Source organism: Tiliqua scincoides, chromosome 4, assembly GCF_035046505.1.
Source record: "Tiliqua scincoides isolate rTilSci1 chromosome 4, rTilSci1.hap2, whole genome shotgun sequence".
NCBI lineage: Eukaryota > Metazoa > Chordata > Lepidosauria > Squamata > Scincidae > Tiliqua > Tiliqua scincoides.
In genome coordinates, this window is record NC_089824.1 from 124238750 (window position 1) to 124260792 (window position 22043).

Below are 22043 nucleotides of genomic sequence, written 5' to 3' on the forward strand. Positions count from 1 at the left end.
AGAAAGGGGAGTTGTATCACCCGACTCCCCCTCTTCGGGTTGGCAGCATTTGCCAGTCAGGAGCAGGGGCTGCTGTCAGCAGATCCTCCTGCCTGCTCTTCTAACTCCCAACTGCCTTGTCATCCCTGGCCTCCAGGTTTATGTAGGGCAGACCCCCTCCCCTTTGGCCCCTCCCTTTCCCTCACAGACGATTCGTGTTAGTCAAATCTGTGTATAAAAAAATCCGTGTATAAATCGGCTGGACCTGTAGTGCCATTTCACAACAGCAGTTATTGAGATGCTGATAGTCTAGAGATGCTAAATACTATTAATCTGTAATGTGTCAGGGTTAGGGTTCTGACCTGAAAAGGATTTTCTTGAAAAAATGTACTACATGGCATACTTGACATACTAGGTCAGCGTTCCTCAACGCTTGTCCGTCGATGTACCACTTCCCATTGTCCAATGATCCAAGTACCACTGGAAGCAACTGCTGATGATGTCATGGAGTGTGGGAGGGGTTACCCAGGATTAATTAGATTATAAGGTTGTGTTTTTTTTTTACTGCATCTCATGCTTTCCCCTTCCATGAGGGAGGCACTCAGGGCAGCTAACACATGAATTTAGAAACATTAAAAACACACAAAAAACTAAAGGCAACAGAATCACATCAGAGGAGAAGCAAACAAAAACAACAACAAACACCAAAATTAAAAGGGCAGAGCCATTTATCACAAAGAGTCTTTCAGCTGAAGCTAGAACTGATTTAGAGAGGGCAACAACTTTGCAGGCATGTGGAGGAAGGAGAGAAAACCTCAGTCCTTTGGAAATTCTGTTTTTTTATTGCTAATAACCAAAAACAACTGTGCAAAAACTGCATATTCCTTCACTGCTTGACTTCAGCAGCAGAACTAGGTAAATTCTTTTCTCTTTTTTCTCCCCAATTTCTGCAAATTTTTTCTTTCCCAGCTTTGCAAATTTGTTTATTTCCAGTCATTAGGTACTTCAAACCTCTTTGTTTCTTCACTGTTCTCTCTGCAGAAGGCCTCTCATTACCTTTACTTATAATATCCTGTGGTTCAAACTTCAAGAATTGGATGCAAAGAAAAAGTCACAATAAAATGCAGTCTACAGCAGTAAGAACTGCTGTCCATAAAAGCCACAAAGTTCGTCTGCACACGTTATTTTTCCTGTGTACACATTTCTCAGGAATCCAGATGTTACCTGTACAAGAGGGTAAAGTTGTCCATTCTCCATCAACACACTCTATCTGGCTTGATCCAACCATCGCAAATCGGCCATTACACTCATATTCCACCTTTGCACCATGTGAATATTCTTCAAGAAGTGGATGGGTAATTCTGCCATCTGAAATGCCGGGTGGCGCACTGCAAGGGTTGACTTGTTCTGTAAGTAAAAGACTAATATTCCAGTCTGGAACTTGTTTGCTCAAAATACTTCTCAAAAGGACACATTTGCAGGCAGGGATCCTTTGAACTGCAGTCCATGGACCAGTTTTCGCAACCACCTTAGGAACTGTTGAATGCATGGAGTTCCCATTAGGAAAGAGGGGGGCATTTGCCATCTCCCCCAAATCCTAAAATCTAACTGCCTGGAGCAGTCCGTTGCTGAGGCCAGCCACCTCCCCATGTGGTGCAGGGATTGGACTTCAGGGTGCGCATTCTGCTCCCTTACCAAACCCAAGTCCCCTCCAAGATATTAAGAATATAGTTCTGTGTATCTCAGTTCTCCAAGTCTACAAAAACCAAATATCTACCTTGCTTGTGGAAGACCATGTTTTTGTTCTAAACGGGTAGATTACCAAGTTCTGTTTGAGAAGGAACAAGTGGGGATCCACAACAAGGCAACAGAATCACATCAGAGGAGAAGCAAACAAAAACAACAAGGACAAAAATTAAAAGGGCAGAGCCATTTATCACAAAGAGGCTTTCAGCTGAAGCTAGAACTGATTTAGGGAGGGCAACAAGTTTGCATGCATGTGGAGGAAGGAGAGGAAAACTCAGTCCTTTGGAAATTCTTTTTTCCCCTGTTTTTATTGCTAATAACCAAAGACATCTGCGCAAAAACTGCATATTCCTTCACTGCTTGACTTCAGCAGCAGAAATAGGTAAATTCTTTTCTCTTTTTTTCTCCCCAAGCTCTGCAAATTTTCTTTCCCAGCTCTGCAAATTTGTTTATTGCCAGTCATTAGGTGCTGCAAACCTCTTTGTTTCCTCACTGTTCTCTCTGCAGAAGGCCTCTCCTTACCTTTACGTAGAATCTCCTGTGGTTCAAACTTCCAGAATCAGATGCGAAGAAAAAGTCACAGTAAAATGCAGTCTATAGCAGTCAGAACTGCTGTCCATAAAAGCCAAAGTCCATCTGCACACGTTATTTTTCCTGCGTACACATTTCTCAGGAATCCAGATGTTACCTGTGCAAGAGGGTAAAGTTGTCCATTCTCCATCAACACACTCTACCTGGCTTGATCCAACCATCGCAAATCGGTCATTACACTCATATTCCACCTTTGCACCATGTGAATATTCTTCAAGAAGTGGATGGGTAATTCTGCCATCTGAAATGCCGTGTGGTTCACCGCAAGGGTTGACTCATTCTGAAAGTAAGAAACGAACATTCTATTCTGGAAACAGTTTGCTCACAATACGTCTCAAAAGGGCACATTTGCAGGTAGGGATCCTTTAGGCTGCAGTGCATGGGCCATTTTTCAAGCCACCTTTAGCACTGTTGAATGCGTGAAATTTCAGTTAGGAAAGATGGGGGCATTTGCCAGCTCTCCCAAATCCCAAAATCTGCCTGGTGCAGCCTGTTGCTACCTCCCCATGTGGTGCAGGGATTAGACTTCAGGATGCGCATTCTGCTTTCTTGCCAAACCCAAGTCCCCTCCAAGATATTATGAATATAGTTCTGTGTATCTCACAGCGCAATCCTATCTTGCACTGGAACAGGCAAGCCAGGAAGCTGCAGCACTTGTATCAGCACATGTCGCTACAAATATCAGCGCTTCAAAGATTGCTGTTGCTCCTGTCAAACACAAAAGGGCAGCATTTGTCTTTCAAAGAACAAAAGAATTGGTAGATTGTGCCCTTTTTTATACAAACTGAAACATTCTATGTCCTTTCAAGGGCTCCCAGGAAACAACTGAATATTGTTGAGTGTTTACAACACTCCTGAGCTGGTGTAAGGACCCATCGACTGATTGAAATTGTGCTCTAAAGGTGGCAGCCTGTGCTCAATCTGGCCCTCAGTTTGCCCCCACTAATGAAGAAAACATTCAAATGTCCTGGCCATGAAAAGTGTCAAGCTCAAGAAGAGAATTCTGCCACTGCCATTGCTACCTGCCATTGGGGAAGAACTGCTAAAGAGGTTATACTCACTAAACCTATAAATCTATGTACGAGCCAGTGACCAGGTACCCTCATATGGCGTGAGATACACATCGTAAAAAGCACACAGGCAATTTTATGAATAGCATGATCATTTTAAAAATCAGATGTCAAAGATCTTATAAAAGGAACAGATACCTTTACAGATTGGTGGTGGTGGAGACCATCCAAAGTGATAGCACTGGGCAGATGCAGACCCCACTCTCAGCGTCCTCTCACACAGGAAAATCGCACCACTACTCCTTCTAAATACTGGTCCTCTCTTGGCTCTATTCTCCCATTCTCCAAAGTGGGAACGCCACATTGTATTTCTAAAGAAAACATAAAGGAAATGAGTTTAATTTAGCTAACAGCATTTCAGAAAATGTTGCCTCAATTATCCTCCTGTGCAAATTTTTCCAAATGCTGATAAAGCTTACTGTAAGCATGAACAGTTTATAAGAAGGTTGGACTTGTATAATTACACCTGTATCCTTGCTTCAGTGGCATTGCTGGGCTGGCTGGTACGCAGTGTAGAGCTTACCTTGCAGAGACTTGGCTTTCCTGAAGTTCAAGGGTGATGTGATGATCAATGCATCACCACCAACTGCTTCCAGAGTGGCCTGATTTGCAGACAATCAGAAACGAGGGCAGGCAAAAGGGCCCAGCATGTGGAGAAACATCCAAGCATGGAGCTCTGCTCAATCCACCAGGCCTTATCACCAACAACACAGTGAGGGCTTTAGACTCGGGCTGTAGTGGTGCCACCCCTCAGGCTGTGTTGCATCATCCTTCTGAAGCGCTGCACCTGGGGTGGACTCACCAGCCTTGCGACACCTCTGCCTTGTCTTCCTCCACATTTCATGAAAGCCTAATAAGTTAGGCATTGACGACTGCACTTGGTCCCTGAATATGCAGTGGATATCCCCTATGTGTGCATGTTACACATATCTTAGAACATGCTCATTAACGTTCTAAGAGCCCAATCCTGAGCTCAGCACACCGGCTTACTGCCAGTGCGCGCTGTCACAAACATGCCATAAAACATGTTTGCAAGGGTTAGCGCTAGCCAAGTGCCAGAGCTGGCCCATTGGAGCTAGAGGCAGGGAGACGGCAGGAAGGAGGCATGGAGGGGGCGGGCGACAGGACCGGTGGAACTCAGCTCCACCCGATCCTGAGCCCCGTATTGGTACGTGTGGCCCAACACGGGACTCTTCAATTCTGCGCTAGCTCCGAAGCTGCTGCAGAATCAAATAGCCCTGCTGTGGGGTTACTTCCCTTACTGAGGAGAAGGGGACTTTAGTGGAGCCCCTTCTCCAAAGGAGATGGTGGTGGCTGATCGGGGCACACTGGACATTGTGGTAGCGTTTTTGGCGCTACGGCAGCTCCATGCTCCGGGCAGATAAGGATTGGGCTATAAGCCTATCAACACATTGGCAGCCTTTTTTCACAAGCAAATATACAAACTTTTTGCACAGGGCTGCATTTATGATGCCCACTCCAGATATGCAGAATATCTGTGGACTGAGCACAAGATCCAAAACTGCTGCAAGAAGGGAACAGCACAGGGCACTTCAGACTCCCTCCTAAAACAAGCCAGCCAGAGAAAGAGATAGGAGGAAAGGGGGCTGCTGTGGCCAGATGCACATCCCTGCAGCTGCTACAACTAGCAGAAAATTTTGGTGGCAACAACAACAAACCCTTTCTGGGCAGAGTGCTTTTGGCTCTGCTTGCTGCAGGATCTGTTCTTCTAAGGGCTGCCACTCCAAAGGCCTCTGAACTGACAAAAACTTAATGGAGGAAAACACAATGCCCAGCTGAATCTTCTCTCTGTCCTACAAATCTGCTGCAATCAACTGTTTCTGTCCTGAATACTTCTGTATCAGTTTTCCCAGTCAAAGTCGGCTTTTTCCCTTTATCACTTACCACCTTGGGAAGCACAGCATGTCCACAGGAGACATGAAACCAAGCAGACCAGCCAGTGCTTCATGGCCCTTCAGGCAGTAACGGTGGTTCTGTGGCACAGTCTCTTCACTTCTGGCTTGGGAAGACTTCTAATGACAGGACTGGCACTCCTGTGTCTCCTCCACTGTGCCTTGGTGTTTTGCTGCTCTTGTGTGAGGTATCATGGCCAAAGAGGAGGAGCGATTCCTGGAACGAAGCATGTGAACTTTCCAGCACAGCAAGAAGTGTTTGCCCTTCTGTGGGTTTTGTGTTGCAGCTCTGGCAGCAAAAGTTGAAGCCAAAGCCCAGCCTTGGATACTGAGTCACCAGCACTTTAGCTCTCCACTTGACAGCAGTTCAACCTGCAGCTGTTCTGAGGTACACACACTGATAAAGCAATCTGTTGATTTCTGTATGTCAGAACTTTGTTAAAGGGATAGAGGAGACACAACCAGATCCTGTTTAGTCTTCTGCTAGACATGTGAAGTGGAAGAGGGTCATGACTGCAGACCACACTCCTGAGCCCTGCAAGTTCATCTGAATGTGAGAAAGCGACCTTCCTTGAATGCTGCTGCATGTGTAGGGAGGGGCTGAATGAAGCTGCTTGGAGAAGGACTGATTGATGGATTGTCTTCTTAATGACTCTTACCTTACATCACAAAGGTCAGCAAGGCTGTTTTCAAATCATGGGAGCAAAGAAACTTTGTTTTTTAAATTGATTTGCTACAGTGCATTTTTTACCATCCACATGAGTGCTTGGAATAGAACCCACACGAATAATGAGGCTCACCCTGTACTGTTTTGGAAGAGATGTGACTCATATATCTCCACTGCCACCTAGTGGGACCTGTGGTTATTTTCTGAATTGCACTGAATGTCATTTGCAGAGCCATGAATGAAGAACCCATAAAGAATCAGTAAGCTTGTCACTGTCAGCATTATTTATTTTTAGCCATTGGGGGATAGTTTTGCTAGTCCTGAACTAAAGGTAATGGTGTGCTATGGAATGGGGAAACATCCTTTCTTTGGGGTGGGGGAATAGCTATGCTCTGTGTGTCAGGGAGGGGAAGAAGAAAAGATGGTATCCTGTGTACTTCAGCCTATGAAAAAAGGAATGTGCAGCCAACAGAGGGACCATGCACTGGAGGTTGACTAGATTCAAGGCAAGGTATGATGTTGACAGTTTCAGCTTGGGAGAACATCGTGCTATCATTTTAAGGCAAACGCTGAAGTCTGAGGTCCTAGCAATATTAAACACATATGAACAAATCCCAATGGCTTCCCCCCAAAATTGCTATGATTATTCTGGAAAAGTCATTTTGGAGAGAGAAATGTTGAGCAAATAAAGCAATGTATCTCCCCATCTATATATCACCCCCACATCTGTGACTCAGTACTGCTTCTAAGCATAATGTTCCTGTTGCCCAACATGGATGCAAACATGTATACATGATCTTGGATGTACACTAAAGTATGTGACCCAGCTCAGGCTCATGTTGTCCTTGACAAGACCGATGCCAAGGGAGCTTCAGGCCCACCATCCCCTAGTAAAACGCTAAGCTTTGGTTCATTCGGGCAACACCCTCTCAGCCTCTGGCTTGGAGAAGCCTCCAGTAAAATTCCACAAGTGACTGCACCTCACTCTGTTATTCAGACCTGCAAAACAACAGCACAGTCCTGGTTGAAGGCTTGAAAGTAAACAGGATACTTTGAGGTCAATAAAGAGAGGGCCCGTCTGGCCAGTGAAGTTCTTCACCAACTTCATTGACAACTTGAGCAGAGCCCTGTGCTAGTTGAAGCACAGGTCTAACAAACAAGAAAAGTGCAGTCTTACTGTTCAAAATGTGTGGCACAGTAGGAAATGGCCGTTTCCATTGTGATGGGTTATAGAAACAGATCAGGAATTCTCTCTGCACAAAAGGATACTACAGGATGAACCATCCCACAAAATACTCTGTGCTAGTCCATGACCAAAAAGACCACAGAGTATCTTGTCCAAAAGTGTGCATCCAAAGTGTGCATTTCTCCTCCCACATACCTTTGGCCTACCTGAGATTTGACCCACAGCTTTGTTGTCATATACCGTCCTCACATCAAGCCATCCCAGAATCTCCATGCCAACCTTGCCACATAGGAAGGTTGCCAGCCTTCTCTCTATCCCTTTGCTTCCCTATCTCCTTTCTTTCTCCCTCATGGCTTCCTCTTGGAATGCAGGCGGGCCACAGTTCAGCATCCATTGAGCAGCTTGGTGAATCTTCATGACTCCAATCCCAGGTTCTTTGCTTTGCTTCCTTTTCCCTGTTCTCAACACATGAACTTGCCCAGAGCCTCTCACATGAGTTGCAGTCCCTCAGCTTCTGCATTGCTTCATGTCCAGATCAACAAAGCAGAGCTAAGAAAATTGGACTTGGTTTAATGGTCTGACTTGCTTCAGAGCCTTTCGGCACCATCTTCCCCTTCAAACAACTGGAAGCCCAGTAACAAGGTTGTCAAGGAGGGAGTAGCTCCTTATCTGGTTGTCCTGCAGAATGCAGCTTCAAGGACACAGCCCACAACGTTGAGAGTACACAGACGCAAGGAAATCCATCACCATTTCAGTCTGTATTTACAAGTTAACAAAAATAGCAGCAGCATAGCAAAATAAAGCAGAGACAGCAAAATATGCAACACACATGACCACCAACAACCCACACACATGAGGGCTCTCACAGTCCCTTATAAAGCACTGTGCACAAATCAGGATGGGTGGTGTCTCCTCCTCCTGCCACACCCTGTCTCATGATGCAAGCTCATCACCTGTCTCATCAGCTAGCTCCCTTTACACCTGAGTCCTGGTGACTCAGCACTTCACAAAGATTAGGCCCTACCTTATTCAGGCCTGCAAATTTACCCTGGGTCATGTTCTAACCCTGACAAAAGTAATCCAGCATTTCCCCCATTTTTGTCTCTTCTGACAACCATTTGTTGACTGACAACCTTTTCATTTCTTTTATTATGAATGCACAAAGTGTGACATGTGTTTATATGTGTCTGTGGTGTCAGGTGCCTGCCAGGAAAGCGCAATCCAGGCAAAGAATGTGACGTTAAAGCAGGGCTGATGGCAGCAAGAAGTCTTGGATCCGAGAAGCCTCCAGGAAGGCAGCCGTGCCATCAACTCACAAAACCCCTCCTGGTCTTACATGCCTGGTCTCCGGTTCAGTACTTAGTGCCTCTATCATTCTCTCCTTTTGTGTTTAGGGGAAGTGCTGAAATCAGCTCCAGGCCTGCAGTCAGACCTCCTGACACTCTAATTCTTCAAACAATTGGGACACCCAGGAGTGCTGCCCTTTGAATGGCTGCAGTGTTGATTAGGAGGGTTCATCCCATGGAAGCAAATGACTCCCTCTCTTCAAAGAAATGAAGTGACTCCATGGCCCTCTGAGGGACTGTCTTTGCCTATAGCCCTTGGTTCAGGCTACGGCAAACCCTTCTCACTTTTTCCCCCTTGTCTCTTCCAGCTTTTCTCCTCTCCTTTTCAATTATAGTCAAATTCCATCTTTCGGTCCCACTTTCCCCTTGGTAACACTCTTTATTTCCCCTCTTTGCTTGTACCATTGAAGCCCCCTTTTTCCATTAAGGACTTCATTTTTCTCTCTTTACATAGCAGTTGTTTATGCTAGCTGCAGGAATGGCTGAGCAATTCAGCATTCATCTTCTGATTCCTCTTCCCTGTAATTGTAAAATTATCCCAAAAGCTCGTTGTTGCACCTTCACCCTTGCTTCATTCTTCCTTCCTTGTGGCAACACTGAATTGTGACATTGGCCACATGGTCTCAGGCCCTGATATAGATTTCCCCTATGTGCATATATTGACACGAGTTCTGAAAAAGACACCTGTTAACACCTCTTGAACACCTGTGTGTGTATGTGTGTGTGTGTGTGGGGGGGGGGGAATTATTTTAAATCTATTTTAGACTGGTTAGGAAGGAGGCCTGTTGATCAACCCTCAACCTCCTAACATACAGTTCCTTCAGCTGACGCTTCAGCTAGAGAAAAAAATGGAAGACATTGTGGGAGATGGTAGCTCGGAATTATGCCTTGCTAACCCCTGACAGTTCCCATGACTTCTGAGGCATGAGTAAGTTTCTAATACTGTAGCTCTTCTTTGAAATCAAAAGGTATTAAATCTAGAATTTGAAATCAGCCACAGGTTTTTGCCTCCAGACTCTGGTAATCACAGAAATGCAGCCACAACTGCGAGTTTTGAGATCTTTTTAATATGCAAAGGTGTCAAACCACTTGTATAAACAAATACAAACACATTCAAACCTCTGAAAAATATATTGCAGTTTATTTTTATTATATCAGAATCAAGACAAAAAATGGCAAATAAATGCTTTCAACTCATTTTTAAAATTAATGCAGAAATCCTGTAGACTAAAAAGAAATCAATACAGTTACACAAGAGATTATCACAATGAGGAGCTGCTAGCCTTCACTGACACACAGTCACTATCTAGAGGCAGTTTAATGTCTGCAGAACTCTTGCATTCTTTACTTCTGATGTTTAAAATGGTATTTTATGAAAATGGGACTGTGGCTGCATTCCCATACATATTACCTGAGAGTAAGCCCCAGTGAACACCATGGAATTTCTTCTGAGTAAACATATATAGAACTGTGCTGAAAACCTTTGTCTCTAGCCATCTTATAACTTTACCAATGATAAATGCTGCTGGTGTAGCTCCAATGAAGTAGGTCCCCATTTGCGGTTCAGGCCCCACTGTCACTGCTGCATATGGACCACAGAAAAGACATTTTAAAAAATGGCTTGCAGTATTAAAAGTAAATGATAACCGATTCAAGAAGATCAACTGCTGCTGAAACATGTCTCCACCTACGCATTCAGCCACTTGACCCTGTAAAACACAAAGAAAACAAATGTTAAGTTACATGCCTCTCTGGGAGCTACTGTGGTCCAAGGGGCAAAAGCAAAGAACTGGTAGGAATCCCCACATCCAGGGTTCAGGTTCCCGTATCCCAAACACACTCATCCAAGGAATACTTCTTGAGAAGAGCACAGCAAGGATAGAAAGCTAGTTTCTTGAAAGAGATCAGCCATGTGAACTAAACACACAGGACACTAATCACCTCACTTGCCAAATTCCCAAGAGTTTTACCCTGGAGTGGTTGAGACAAGGTTCTCTCCAATCAGGGTCATTCTGATTAGGGACCTTGATTGGAAAGCTATAGCCCTGTGAGGCATCTGTGTGTGTCTAAGGTCTTCTAAATCTGAGCTGTCCACCTGATATAATTTTGCTTGAAAGCACAAGTCTTCCTGCATAATAAATTAAGTTCAGCTGCCCAGGGGCCAGGACACCTGGACAGACTTTTCAGATTCCTTCTACAGGAAGTCTCTTCCACCAATGACCTGCATGGGTGCAGCCCACAACTTGCCAAACCTTTTGTGTCACAAGAACCTCTCCAGTTTGGATGTAATTGAGCCTTTTTCCTTTCCTGGAAGGATATGCCTTAACTCAGACAAGCCCAGGAAACTCTTGGCTGCACACCTAGAGTTCCAGCTTCTATGATTCACCCAGGAATCTCTTAGCATGCCATTGTTCACAAAGGGGAAAAATACCCATGCCTGGTTAACCCCTAATGGCCCAATGTCCACAGCTCTCCACCACCACTCATTGACAAGGGCCCATGGAGATGTTCGCTGCAAAACTATGAAGAGAATCATAGTCAAACTATCAGAATCAAACTGTGAGGAGAATCAGTGGATTGTCTTCTTTCCCCAGCACCATCTATCACCATGTCAAGCTTTTATTTCTTTTATTTTGTAATGTGAAGGTGTGTAGAGAACACACATAGCAATTCACACACTTGGGAGTCTGCTAGGAGACCATGGACCAGGCCAGTCATGTAACTATTTTCTGGGCTGATGGAAAAGGCCTCAGATTCACAGGCCAAAAGGAAGGTCACAGTTTGATTCCCAGAGCAATAACCTCCCACCCCCATTCTATCAGGCTGGACATTCTATGGCTGCCAGACCCAGTTACCTCAGCCACCAAAGATAAGCCTGCAGTGGGAGGGTGGGGTGGGAAAAACAAGGTGGGGATCGAGGTGGCGATGGTGGATATGGGTGGCAACAGCGTCAACATTCTTTGCTCTGTTTCAACCCCAAAACACCCTATTGCTTCTACTCAGAACTGAGCCAGCGAACGAGCTGGTGCAAATTAGAGTAAACCCACAGGGGCTCATCCACTCCTGCATAGATCTCTGGCCTCCTGAACAACAGTTATGGACCTGGCGCTGTGCCACCCCAGGATGCAGGAATGCAACTTGCAGCCGCCCCCACATCAAACTGCCCTCTCCGATACTTACCTAGCCGCACAGAGCCTCACGCATCACTCCTAACAGCTTCGAAAACCTCCTGAGGTTTCTGAAGTGCTGTTAAGCGGTACTTCTGAAGTACTGATTAAGAGCACTCCAGAGGCCTCAGGAGACTTTTGCAGCCATTAGGAATGCCATACAGGGCTTTGCCTGCCTGTGGAATGGCTCTGGAGGGCAGGCGGAGGCTGTGTGGTGGGCAGAAGCAGCAGTGACGCAGCGGGTGCAGTGGTGCCGCCCCCACAAGGCCCGCAGGCATGGTGCCAGTTGGAGCTCAAAGCGAGTGCTAGGTCTGAAAATACTGATGACGTGCAATACAAGCCCAATCCTATATAGCTCCCCATGTTGCAACGCAGCAGAGCCAGTACGGCTACTGTTCTATCTCAAAGAGGTGTTTTGGTACATTGAGGCCTCCTTGGGGCAAGGGAACAAATGATCCCTTGCCTTGAGGTAAGCCCCAGCAGCTGCAGTGGATCAAGTCAGACCTGCACCAGCTGTATAGTTGATGCATGTCCGCGCTGACCAGTGAGGGTAGATCAGGCCAAGGAAGGGGGTGGATTCAGCCAACACTGAATCCAACACTGCCAAACCACCCCGCCCAGACCCAATCTGTCATCCTTCCTCCCCTGTTCTGCCGTAGCCTCCCTCCTCCACCCATCCCATCTCACCTCCCTTATCAGCCTACCTTGGTCAGTGGAACTTTGGCCATCTGCTGGCATGTGAGAGGCTGCTCCAGCCTCCCTGCCAGTAGCCCGGCAGTCTGTGCTGGAAATGACTGCTTTACAACAGCCATAAACTAGATGTTGTCAGCGCGATGTCAGTTGTGCCAGCAGCTAACCTAGATAGGACTGGGCTGACAGGCTTATATTGTCACAAAGTCAACATTTACTTTTAATACATGAATTTTAGCATTCAGCAAAAACATCCTTTACCAATGTGTGCTGCATTTTCTGCTGCTGTGGATAAATTGCAATATACGTACATGTACATTTGGGATATTCCAAGTTGCCCTCACTACATTCTACATGGAAGGAAGAGGACATTGAAACCACTTGAAAGCCAGGCATACAGGTAAATTCCACATAATGTAATAATATTACATTATTGTGTAATAATTGTATAAATTACACAAATACCTGTAAATTCCACAGGTGAGGAAAGGTGAGCTTTCCTCACCTCTGGAGAGGCTTCTGAGCTCAGCAAAAGCTGCAGATATCCGTCCAGGGCCTCTGCTGGGCTCAGATTGAGTTCTAGAGCTCAAAACATGTGACTTCTGGTTTCATGTAGAAACCCCAAGTGATGTTTTTCATGCCTTATAAGGCATTAGGAGGCCTGGGAAAGACAGAAAGAGAATTGGAGGAAAAATACACAGTGGGAGAGAACTTCTGTGCTAAGAAACTGAAAATTCCACATTGCGGGCTGGAGATTACGGAGAGTGCAAGATGTGAAAATTCTGCTGACCTGATACAGACTCAGAAAGCAGAGTCAGCAAATTTAACACACATGACTCTCTAAAGCTTACGAAAAAGCTTCTGACTGCCAAACCAGATACCTCAGCCACTGAAGGTAAGCCAGTGGGGGGGGGGGGGAGTAGGCAGAACAGGGTGGGGATGCATGTGCAGCATGTGCAAACTTTTCTGCAGTTGTTGATGAACGGCAATATACGTACTTATGCAGCTTGGATATTCCAACTGGCCCTCTATACACGGTACTCTGAAGGGAGGAGAAGATGGAGCCGGGTGAAAGCCATGTCTGCAGCGAAATTCCATCACATCTCCAGACTGCGAATACAGTTTATCCTTACGTAACCACCTGAGTTGTATATTGTGACTCTGCATTTCTTCTTCAGATGTTGTACAAGGCGCTGCAGAAAGACACACATCATTCAGTCTTATAGGGATTAATCTGTCACTGACAAGTTCATCTGAGAAGAATGAATAACTTATTGCACAACAGAAAGACTACTGGTTTGGCAAGCTACACATGATTCACCTTTATGTGACTGGCTCATTCATGCCTGAGCTGTCTACTGGGAGGAGTCATTCTCCAGTTTTGACCTGGAGGTGCCACACACTGAACATGGGTGGTCTATCACAGAGTTGACCTCCCCCCAAATTACAGCCCTTGTGTCTCTGATTGCATAGACTTCAGGATTGGAAGCCCAGCCCTGGAACAGCTAGACTCTTCCTTGCACTTCAGTGGAATTGGTTAATCGCAGCATTAGAGCCTGTGAAGGAAGCTGTGGCTTGTGTGGCATTTCTTGACTAGAAAAGAAGGGCAGTGACTTTTTCATTCATGCTCCATCTACAGAAGGCTGAGAAGAAGTCAAAACCACAACTGTGTCCAACATCACCTTTTTATATTGTTATATTTGCTTTCCTACTAGTGTATCTTTTAAGACATTTTATAGGCTAGTACAGGGGTGGGCAAACTTTCAACTTTAGGGATCCTGAACCTTTAACAATTCTGTAGAAGAGAGAATTTCAGCAGGTGCAGGCTGTCAGCTGTACCCCTGGTCTAGTGGGATGAATCTCTTGCATTTCCCCTTATTTTTACCCCATTTTTCTGTATTTTGGACAGTTTTTAACTTCCCAGCAGCTTCTGTGCCATGTGGCTGCTGGGATAATCAATAGGCAGCTTTTGCCCTTGTTTGGCAAACCCCATTGACAACGTCAGAGATTTATATTCAGCTCTTCTTCCTGTCCTGTTAGTGAGCTTCCTGCTAGGATTGGAATGTGCCTCGCACATTGGGTAGTATTCCTGATCCCAGGTGATCCCAGGTGTGAGACACAGTGACCAGGTAGTTTCCACTCCTCCAATCAGGTAGTGATGATGTCATTACAGCCAGTTTGTAAAATGTGCAAGCTCACAGGAAGGGTTTTTTTTCTACCAGTCACCTGAGTGACCCATTCATTGGGGCTCAGAGAGGAGCACTCACTTGCTGAATCACAAGTGAGAAGGACTGGGGACTCCTTGCCATGTAAGTAGTTTAAGACAGAGATCATACAGTTAGATGTGTGTCAGGTTTGTGTTTTTGATGGTTTGTTTAGTTGCCCCCCACTCTTTAAAGTTAGACAACTCAAGCACTGGTTTATACATGATGCTTGTGACTGATCAACATCACAGCTCCAACTGCTGGGCATTAAAGGTTATTCCATCCTTTTGGTGAAAACCTTTTCCTGATGCTTTTCCTCTAAGCCTTTTGCATCATCCTGCTAAACTTTACCTGCCTTTCCTTCCCCAGGTGCCAGTGAATGCTATGTGGCCCTCTGTCTGCAATGAGTTTGACACCCTGGTTTAGGTTATTCAGGCTCTGGTTTACATGGGACACAAGTGACTGAGCAACATTCCAGTTCCATCTGAAGGACATTAACGGTTATTATTACATTATTTGGTGAAAACCTTTTTCCTGATGCTTTCCCACCAAGCCTTTTGCATCATCATCCTACTATACTTTTATTACCTGCTATTCTTTCCCCTTTTTGTTTAATCTCTTTTGCTTAGATTTTTAAAGTAGTTTTAACTAGTTCCACTTTGACCCTTAATCTGCCTGGTCCATGTTCATGGGTGATTCAGGGGTTGCATCTCTTTGCTCTGCAGATATTTCTTTGTGACTGATTTCTAACAGAAACCCCTGGGGCTCAGTGTTCTCTTGGGAGGGGGGAGGTTCTTCACAAATGGCCCTCCTCTGCTTGGTCATTTATAGACCAAGTGGTGGTAGGGATGGTGGCAGTGGATATAATCTACCAAGGTTATAAGGGGAAAGTGAGAAACAGGAAGGGATGCGGCACCCTAACCACTAGGCTCTACTTCCCTCTGTTCAGCCTGCTTTCTCCTAGGAGTTGCCTAGCGTGATCCCACCGAATGCTCTGGTTGCTAATAGGGAGCAACTAAACTCCTGGAAACGGGATAAGCAATTCATCCGCTATGAGGAAGGTGGAAAGTCATGTAGGAAGAGAGAAATACTGGGCACAGCAAGAGCTCTTTTGATGGGTCTTGTCCTTATTTTGATGCCGTGCATACAGAAGGCCCGGTGGAATTGTGCCCATGCTCAGACCTCTCTGATTGCCAATGGGCAATCAGATCCTTAAGGTCACTCAAAATATGATGCCTATCGTGGCTTCCTCAGCTGGCCCTATAGAAGGACCTTCACTTCTGGCTCTGATTTAGTGACCGTAAAACACATTTTCAACAATTCAACACTATATAAAAAATACATAGACATGAGACATGGAGATTGTCCAGCATGCTTTGCAGTGCACAGGAAGGCTCTGTCCCTGCCATGGTCATAGTTCCAATGCCCTGCTTTCTCCAGGACGAAAATATGCCTGTGTGATCTGGAATGTCGGAACACAAACATTCCAGTGCTAATGGAGGTTCTGTCCCTACTGAGGAGCCTGTCTCTTCAGATGAGCTCTCTGCATGGAGAAAATGGGGATGGGGTTAAGAGTGCATTCGTGTTGGGGATGGGTCTTGCCCGCATACCACCAGTGCCCCCATCTTCACATTGCTTCCACACCCTGGAGGTAATGCCTGAATCATTACAGAATCATCCCAATCACTACCAACATGGAAATTACATGTTTCTGGAGGTAGAATATGCATTCATAGATGGAGAGAGAGAAGAATTGCAGATACTTTCTATACCTATACATCTTGGCACCTCCGTCCAATGTCCATTAACACATCGTACATCTGAATGTCCATGCATTATATAAAACGCTTGGCATTTATAGTGAACTACTGAATTAGATTCATATCGGGAAAGGACAGCGTCAAGGATGTCTCCATTTTCAATAACAGGTGGGCGATCACACCTTCCTCCAGCTTCTACAATGGTACATTGAATCACATAATGAATCTATTAGATAATACACAGTATGATTAAAGATATCATGTCTTTTGTATGCAATCTTGAAAGCTTATTCATTTTCATTCAACAAGAAAATTGCGTACAAAGGAAACAATTCTTACTTTAAATTAATGAAAGCAAGTTATGATATTGTGTTCACTGGCACTCCAGGGGGGCGGGGTCAGGGGAAAATGCCCCAGGGCGCCACATCTGTGTGGCCTGTGGGGGCAGCAGTGCCGCCCACACTCCCCTGTCACACTACTGCCACCCATCCTCCAGATCCTTTCTGAGGGCTGGTGAGGCCTTGCATGGAGGCTTCTGGAGGGCCATTAAATATCACTTCCAGTTTTCCAATGAAAATGAGATTAATGTTTAAAGAATCTCTGGAGGTCTCAGAAGACTTTTGGAGGGCCAGAGGACCCTGGCTATAAGGTGGCACACATGGGCCAGGATCGCAACTGATTATGTTATAAAAGAATGCTATGTGGTAACAGGGATGTACCTGGCACAAAAGCAGCCCAGGCATCCATCCACCCCCAACACACACATACCACAATTCATGATCCACATCTGTTCATTTTTCCTTCTGGCTATTATTTAGAAAATGTTGTTAGACTCCTTGACTTCTTTTAGAAAGGCGGCAGAAAAAAATTTTAAATAAAGAGAAAAAAAAAAGGGGCCGGAACAACAATGAGTTGCATGTGTGGATGATCCAGCACAGATATAAATATCAGTGTAGCAGTCATGCACCGGAAGATGTTGCCGACACTGCTCTCATATACATGCACACCTAGAGTGCCAAAATGCAGCATACGGCTGTTATAGGGCACTATACAGCTGACAATAGTGGCACTAACAACCTCAGATTGCCTATAATTAGAATGTAGGTTGTCAGGGGTTGAGTCCCCATCCCGACCCCTGAGTTACCTGGCAACTGGCCGGGGGTGGGACACTGAACCTGTATGGGGTCTTGTCCTCCCCAGCTGGCTAGGAGAGGCGTGGGGCGAGCTGAGAAACTTATGACCTCATTGCCACGGCTAGGGGATTCCTCCCATTGCCACAGGCCACAGATGGGGACAGGTGTGTGGGCAAACCGGGAGACTGGACTGCTCCCCCAAGCCTAGGCCAGCCGGTCGGGAGCCCACCACAGCTGACGTGGCTCTGCCTGATGCTGAGGGGGCACCTCGGCAGCCAACAGCGAATGCACGCCGAGGTTGGGCTGTCTGCAGCCCAAGGGAAAGGCGGACACTGGCAGGGCTTCCCCAGGACTGCTATGGGAGGAGGGTTGGAGGGACAGGCAAACCCTTCATTGCCTGCTGGACGAGGGTGGCAAGCAGGATGGGAATGCCACTAGCCACCAGGGAAGCCAGAGGCCAGCCAGGGGTGATGCCCCTTTAAGGGAAGGAAAAAGAGGAGCCAGTGTGGAGGCCAGCGGGGATAAAGGTAGGAAGGCCCATGATGACAGGTAGTTCTGGGGAGGCAGGGCAGGTGGTTGGAGCTGGAGCCCCTGCCTGGGAGCCAAAACTAAACTGCCACCAGGGAGAGGACATGTGAACCTCTTTAGTGTTGGGAAGAGTTAGTGTTGGGTAATGTAGTGAAGGTAATGAAGTTGGGTAATGAAGTGTTGGGAGAGTTAGGAACGACAAAAGAAAATATTTTTTTACTCGGCGTGTGGTTGGTCTGTGGAACTCCTTGCCACAGGATGTGGTGACGGCATCTGGCCTAGATGCCTTAAAAGGGGATTGGACAAGTTTCTGGAGGAAAAATCCATTACGGTTTACAAGACATGATGTGTATGTGCAATCTCCTGATTTTAGAAATGGGCTATGTCAGATGCAAGGGAGGGCACCGGGATGCAGGTCTCTTGTTATCTGGTGTGCTCCCTGGGCATTTGGTGGGCTGCTGTGAGATACAAGAAGCTGGACTAGATGGGCCTATGGCCTGATGCAGTGGGGCTGTTCTTATGTTCTTATGATATCTCCTCACCAATGAAGTTGGACTGGAGGAGAAAAGTTCATGCATTTGTGTATATGTGGGGGAGGGGGAGGAGCCTCTCTGTGTGTGTGTGTGTGTGTGTGTGTGTGTGTGTGTGTGTGTGTGTGTAAGAGGGGAGGCACTTTCCCAGGGGTGTGTGTGTGTGTTCTTTTCACTGGATGATTCCTGGACACTTTGCAAAGATGAGAAATATGAAATACAGACAAGAAAGAAAAGAAAAAGCAGAGAGACGTTAAAAGTGGAATTCTTCTGCAGCTGGAATAAGCCTCTGCGCTGATGGAGGCTCTGAGTCTTGCATTGGCCAAGAACGGCCTATGCAAGACTCTGGTGGGTGGGGAGGAGGTGGGGAGGAGGCAGGAGGGAGGTATTCCAGGGCAGGGGGAGGGAGGGTGAGGAGCAACCCTGGGGGCGAGCAGGTGGGGAGCGGGAGGCGGGGCTGGGATCTGGAGGTTATGCCGAATCCCAACCCCCGTTTCCAGGAAATTCGGAGAAGCTTAAAGTTGCTCTGCTCTCCTCAGAGTTGTGCCAGTTCTGGAGGTGGCGCAAGTCCGAGGAGATCCATTGGGGCCAGGGTGCCTTACCCAGGGGAAAGGGGAAAAGTTTCCCCTTACCTCTGACTGAGCCACTTTGGGCCCCTATCCTGGGCTGGATACAGCACAAACCTCTTGGTTAATGACATCGCTTCCAGTGGGTCCCGGACAGATTGACATTCTAAAAAGTGGGTCCCAGTGCTAAAAAGTTTGAGAACCACTGCCTGAATATAATCAAATCAATTATTCTGGACTCCGATTTTCAGTGTAACTGATTCAAGTGCTAACATTTCGTAGCACACCGTGGTCAACTGTTAAAATGTCCCTATCAACATAGGTGAGGGCCACACAAGTCAAGTCAATCCACAGACATGAATCTCAGAGCGTGCCTGATAACACCAGGCTCTTAGGCTATTCGGGGGGTTCACTATTTGCTACCATTTTGTAGTTCTGGCCACTGAGCCTTTATAGAATCCACAATGTTGAAACAGACCAAGAAGCTATTTTGCCCCCTGCTGTAAGGTTGAGTTATCCACTCACCAAATTCAATCCAGATAATCTAGACCACCATGTACAAGAAGGAGTTTTGGTTTTGTGAACATGATCACTTTTGGTTTAATGAAAATACAAAAATGAAATACCTCTGCATTGTGGCAATTCTGACCACTTCTTGTTTGAACACGTTACTGACTGAGGTCCAAAAAGACTCCACCCTCGATCACAGCGATAGCGCACCTTCTCAAAGGGCAAATACCTTTCCTTTGGTTGACCGTCAAGATGACCATGAGAAACTGCAGGTGGAGGACGACATGTTGCATCTGAAACAAGAGATAAAAACATTTTTAATCCCTGAAAAATGCCTCACAAGTGTCTTTCATTTTCACAAAACAAAGTACTTCATCTTGTTACGTGAAAAATGACAAAAGACATGTCTGTTACCAGGTCTCTCAGACTTCTACATTACAAAGCTTCATCAAGCCAGTATAGAATCTCGTGCCATATTTCAGATTTAAAGAATCAACAAAAGAAGTGAGAATGGTTGCTGTGGTGTCCCAAGAGGACCTGAGATTAATCCTTTCAAATACAAAGTCCTACCTTTGCACACTGGTGGTTTTGACCATGCCTTATTTTCACATATTATAGTGTCTGATCCAGACATCTCGAAACCTTCATGGCATTGATACTGCACTTGGTGGCCGGGCAGGTAGGGTGCTCCTGCATCCCTTAGAACATCAGCATTGTCAACTGAAGGGAGTTCTTGACAGGTTTTATCTGAACAGGGAGATGATGCACACAAATGAGGGGTTTTCCAAATAATGCCTTTCTCCCTTGCTTAAAACTTATCACTCATTTCTCACTGGGAATAAAGGTAGCATCTCCAAGGTTTTCAGACATTCATATAGGGATGGAATATGCATAGGGGGTGAGTGAGGCTGCAGCAGCAAGCCATGCCTCAGTCTACACGCATTCAAATGAAAGTTAGAACTGAGCCTGAGTGCATTCAGATGTAAGCGCATTAGGCTCTCTCCACACTCTTGGAAAGTGGACCTTTTCAATCATTCAATCACACCGTCTCCACAAAACCAGAAGTGGAGCACGATCGCTCCGCTTTCACTTTCTAAGTTTCGGGGAGCCCTCTGGATGGGCGCGCAGGGCTCCCCGCACCCTTGGGGACTGCTGCAGGGACTGGTAAATACATGCCAGCTCCTGCGCCCCCCTTAGTGATGCAATCCTGGGGATCGCATCGCTGCCTCCCCCCTGCCCCCACCCTTTAATGGGGCAGCTGACGCCCTAGTTTGAGAAGCGCTGCTGTACCTGAACACTAAAATAACAGCATTAAAAAATCAGAAACAGCATTATACAGGCCACAAAAAAAAATATGATACATAAAAATACATCACAGTTACAAACAAGAATATGCAAACAACAGACCCCAAAGTGCATTGAAACTGCCCCCTTTCCCAAAAAACAGCTAGAGATGGCTCCAAGAGGACCTCCTCCAAAAAGTTGTTCCACAATCTCAGCACAACTGAAAAGTTTCATCAGCCATACTTCCACTGGTAGTGGGACGGGAGCAGGACCTCTAGTGTTGACCTCAGTTTTCATATGGTAGGAGGAAGCCCATAGGATATCCCTGTCCCAGGCCATTCAGGGCTTTAGTCATCAAACCTAGTACTGTGTTTTGGCATGGAAACAAACTGGCTATCAGTGAAGATGAAATAATGCTGGTGTTATATGCTCTGATTTGAATGGAAGGTTCCAGCTAACATAACTGGCAGACAAATCTGGAGAAAATTCAAGATACTAAGCAATCCTCCAAGGTGAACTTGAATCTAATCTGCTGATGATCAGAGCATGAAGGACAACGGGCAAGTCTGACCTGTCTAAGATGAGCCACATCTGGAACGTCAGCCCAGTCTGGTAACCACCACCACTAGACTGGGCACCCCTGGCCACCACCACCATCACCTCAGCATCCAGGAATAGCCCCAGGTCTCTGTGGCAGGGGACTATCTCGACCCTCCCTGGGGAGTTCAGTAGGGTTTTAAAACTGTGCTTTTTGGGTGGGGGCTTTATGCTCTTACTCTTGATTGTGGCTGTCTCATTTGCACTTATGGTATCATGGTTGTAATTTTTACTGCTTTTTCATGCTATGTTTGTTTTTTATGCTCTTTTTATCTATCTGGAGCTTGTATTTTATGCTGCTGCTTTGATTATTTGTGGTATGTTGTATTTATGTTGTTGATTCTTGCTTTTATTGTTTTATTCTGCTATTAGTTCTTTATTCTTTTCTAATTGCTTCGTTGTAATCTACTATGTGCTGTAAGCCACTTTGTGCCCAACTGTAGAGGGAGACGCAGGGTAGAAATTGTTCAATAAATAAATACCACTAGGCTGAGCAGCTGAGAATGCCTGTGACATTCAAGCAATGAACACCACAGAAAGGAGAACTCCTTATACAGTAAGAGTGATTCACATCCC

At 45.9% G+C, this 22043-nt stretch overlaps 1 protein-coding gene across 4 annotated transcripts in view; it reads right to left on the reverse strand.

Annotated features, from left to right (window-relative positions):
* Positions 1 to 9622: 9622 nt before the first annotated feature.
* LOC136649658 (complement factor H-like) overlaps positions 9623 to 22043 on the reverse strand; it is an 80632-nt gene continuing 68211 nt past the window's right edge. For 2 of the 4 annotated variants that reach the window (XM_066626442.1, XM_066626441.1), the window contains 5 exons: positions 20157 to 20333; positions 19703 to 19879; positions 16332 to 16514; positions 13354 to 13548; positions 9623 to 10207 (listed from right to left, as the gene is read on the reverse strand). In XM_066626442.1, coding sequence (XP_066482539.1) covers positions 10194 to 10207; positions 13354 to 13548; positions 16332 to 16514; positions 19703 to 19879; positions 20157 to 20333 — 746 coding nt within the window. In that variant the 3' untranslated portion in view covers positions 9623 to 10193. The remainder of the gene's footprint in view (positions 10208 to 13353; positions 13549 to 16331; positions 16515 to 19702; positions 19880 to 20156; positions 20334 to 22043) is intronic. The other 2 variants (XM_066626443.1, XM_066626444.1) reach the window with 2 other exon arrangements.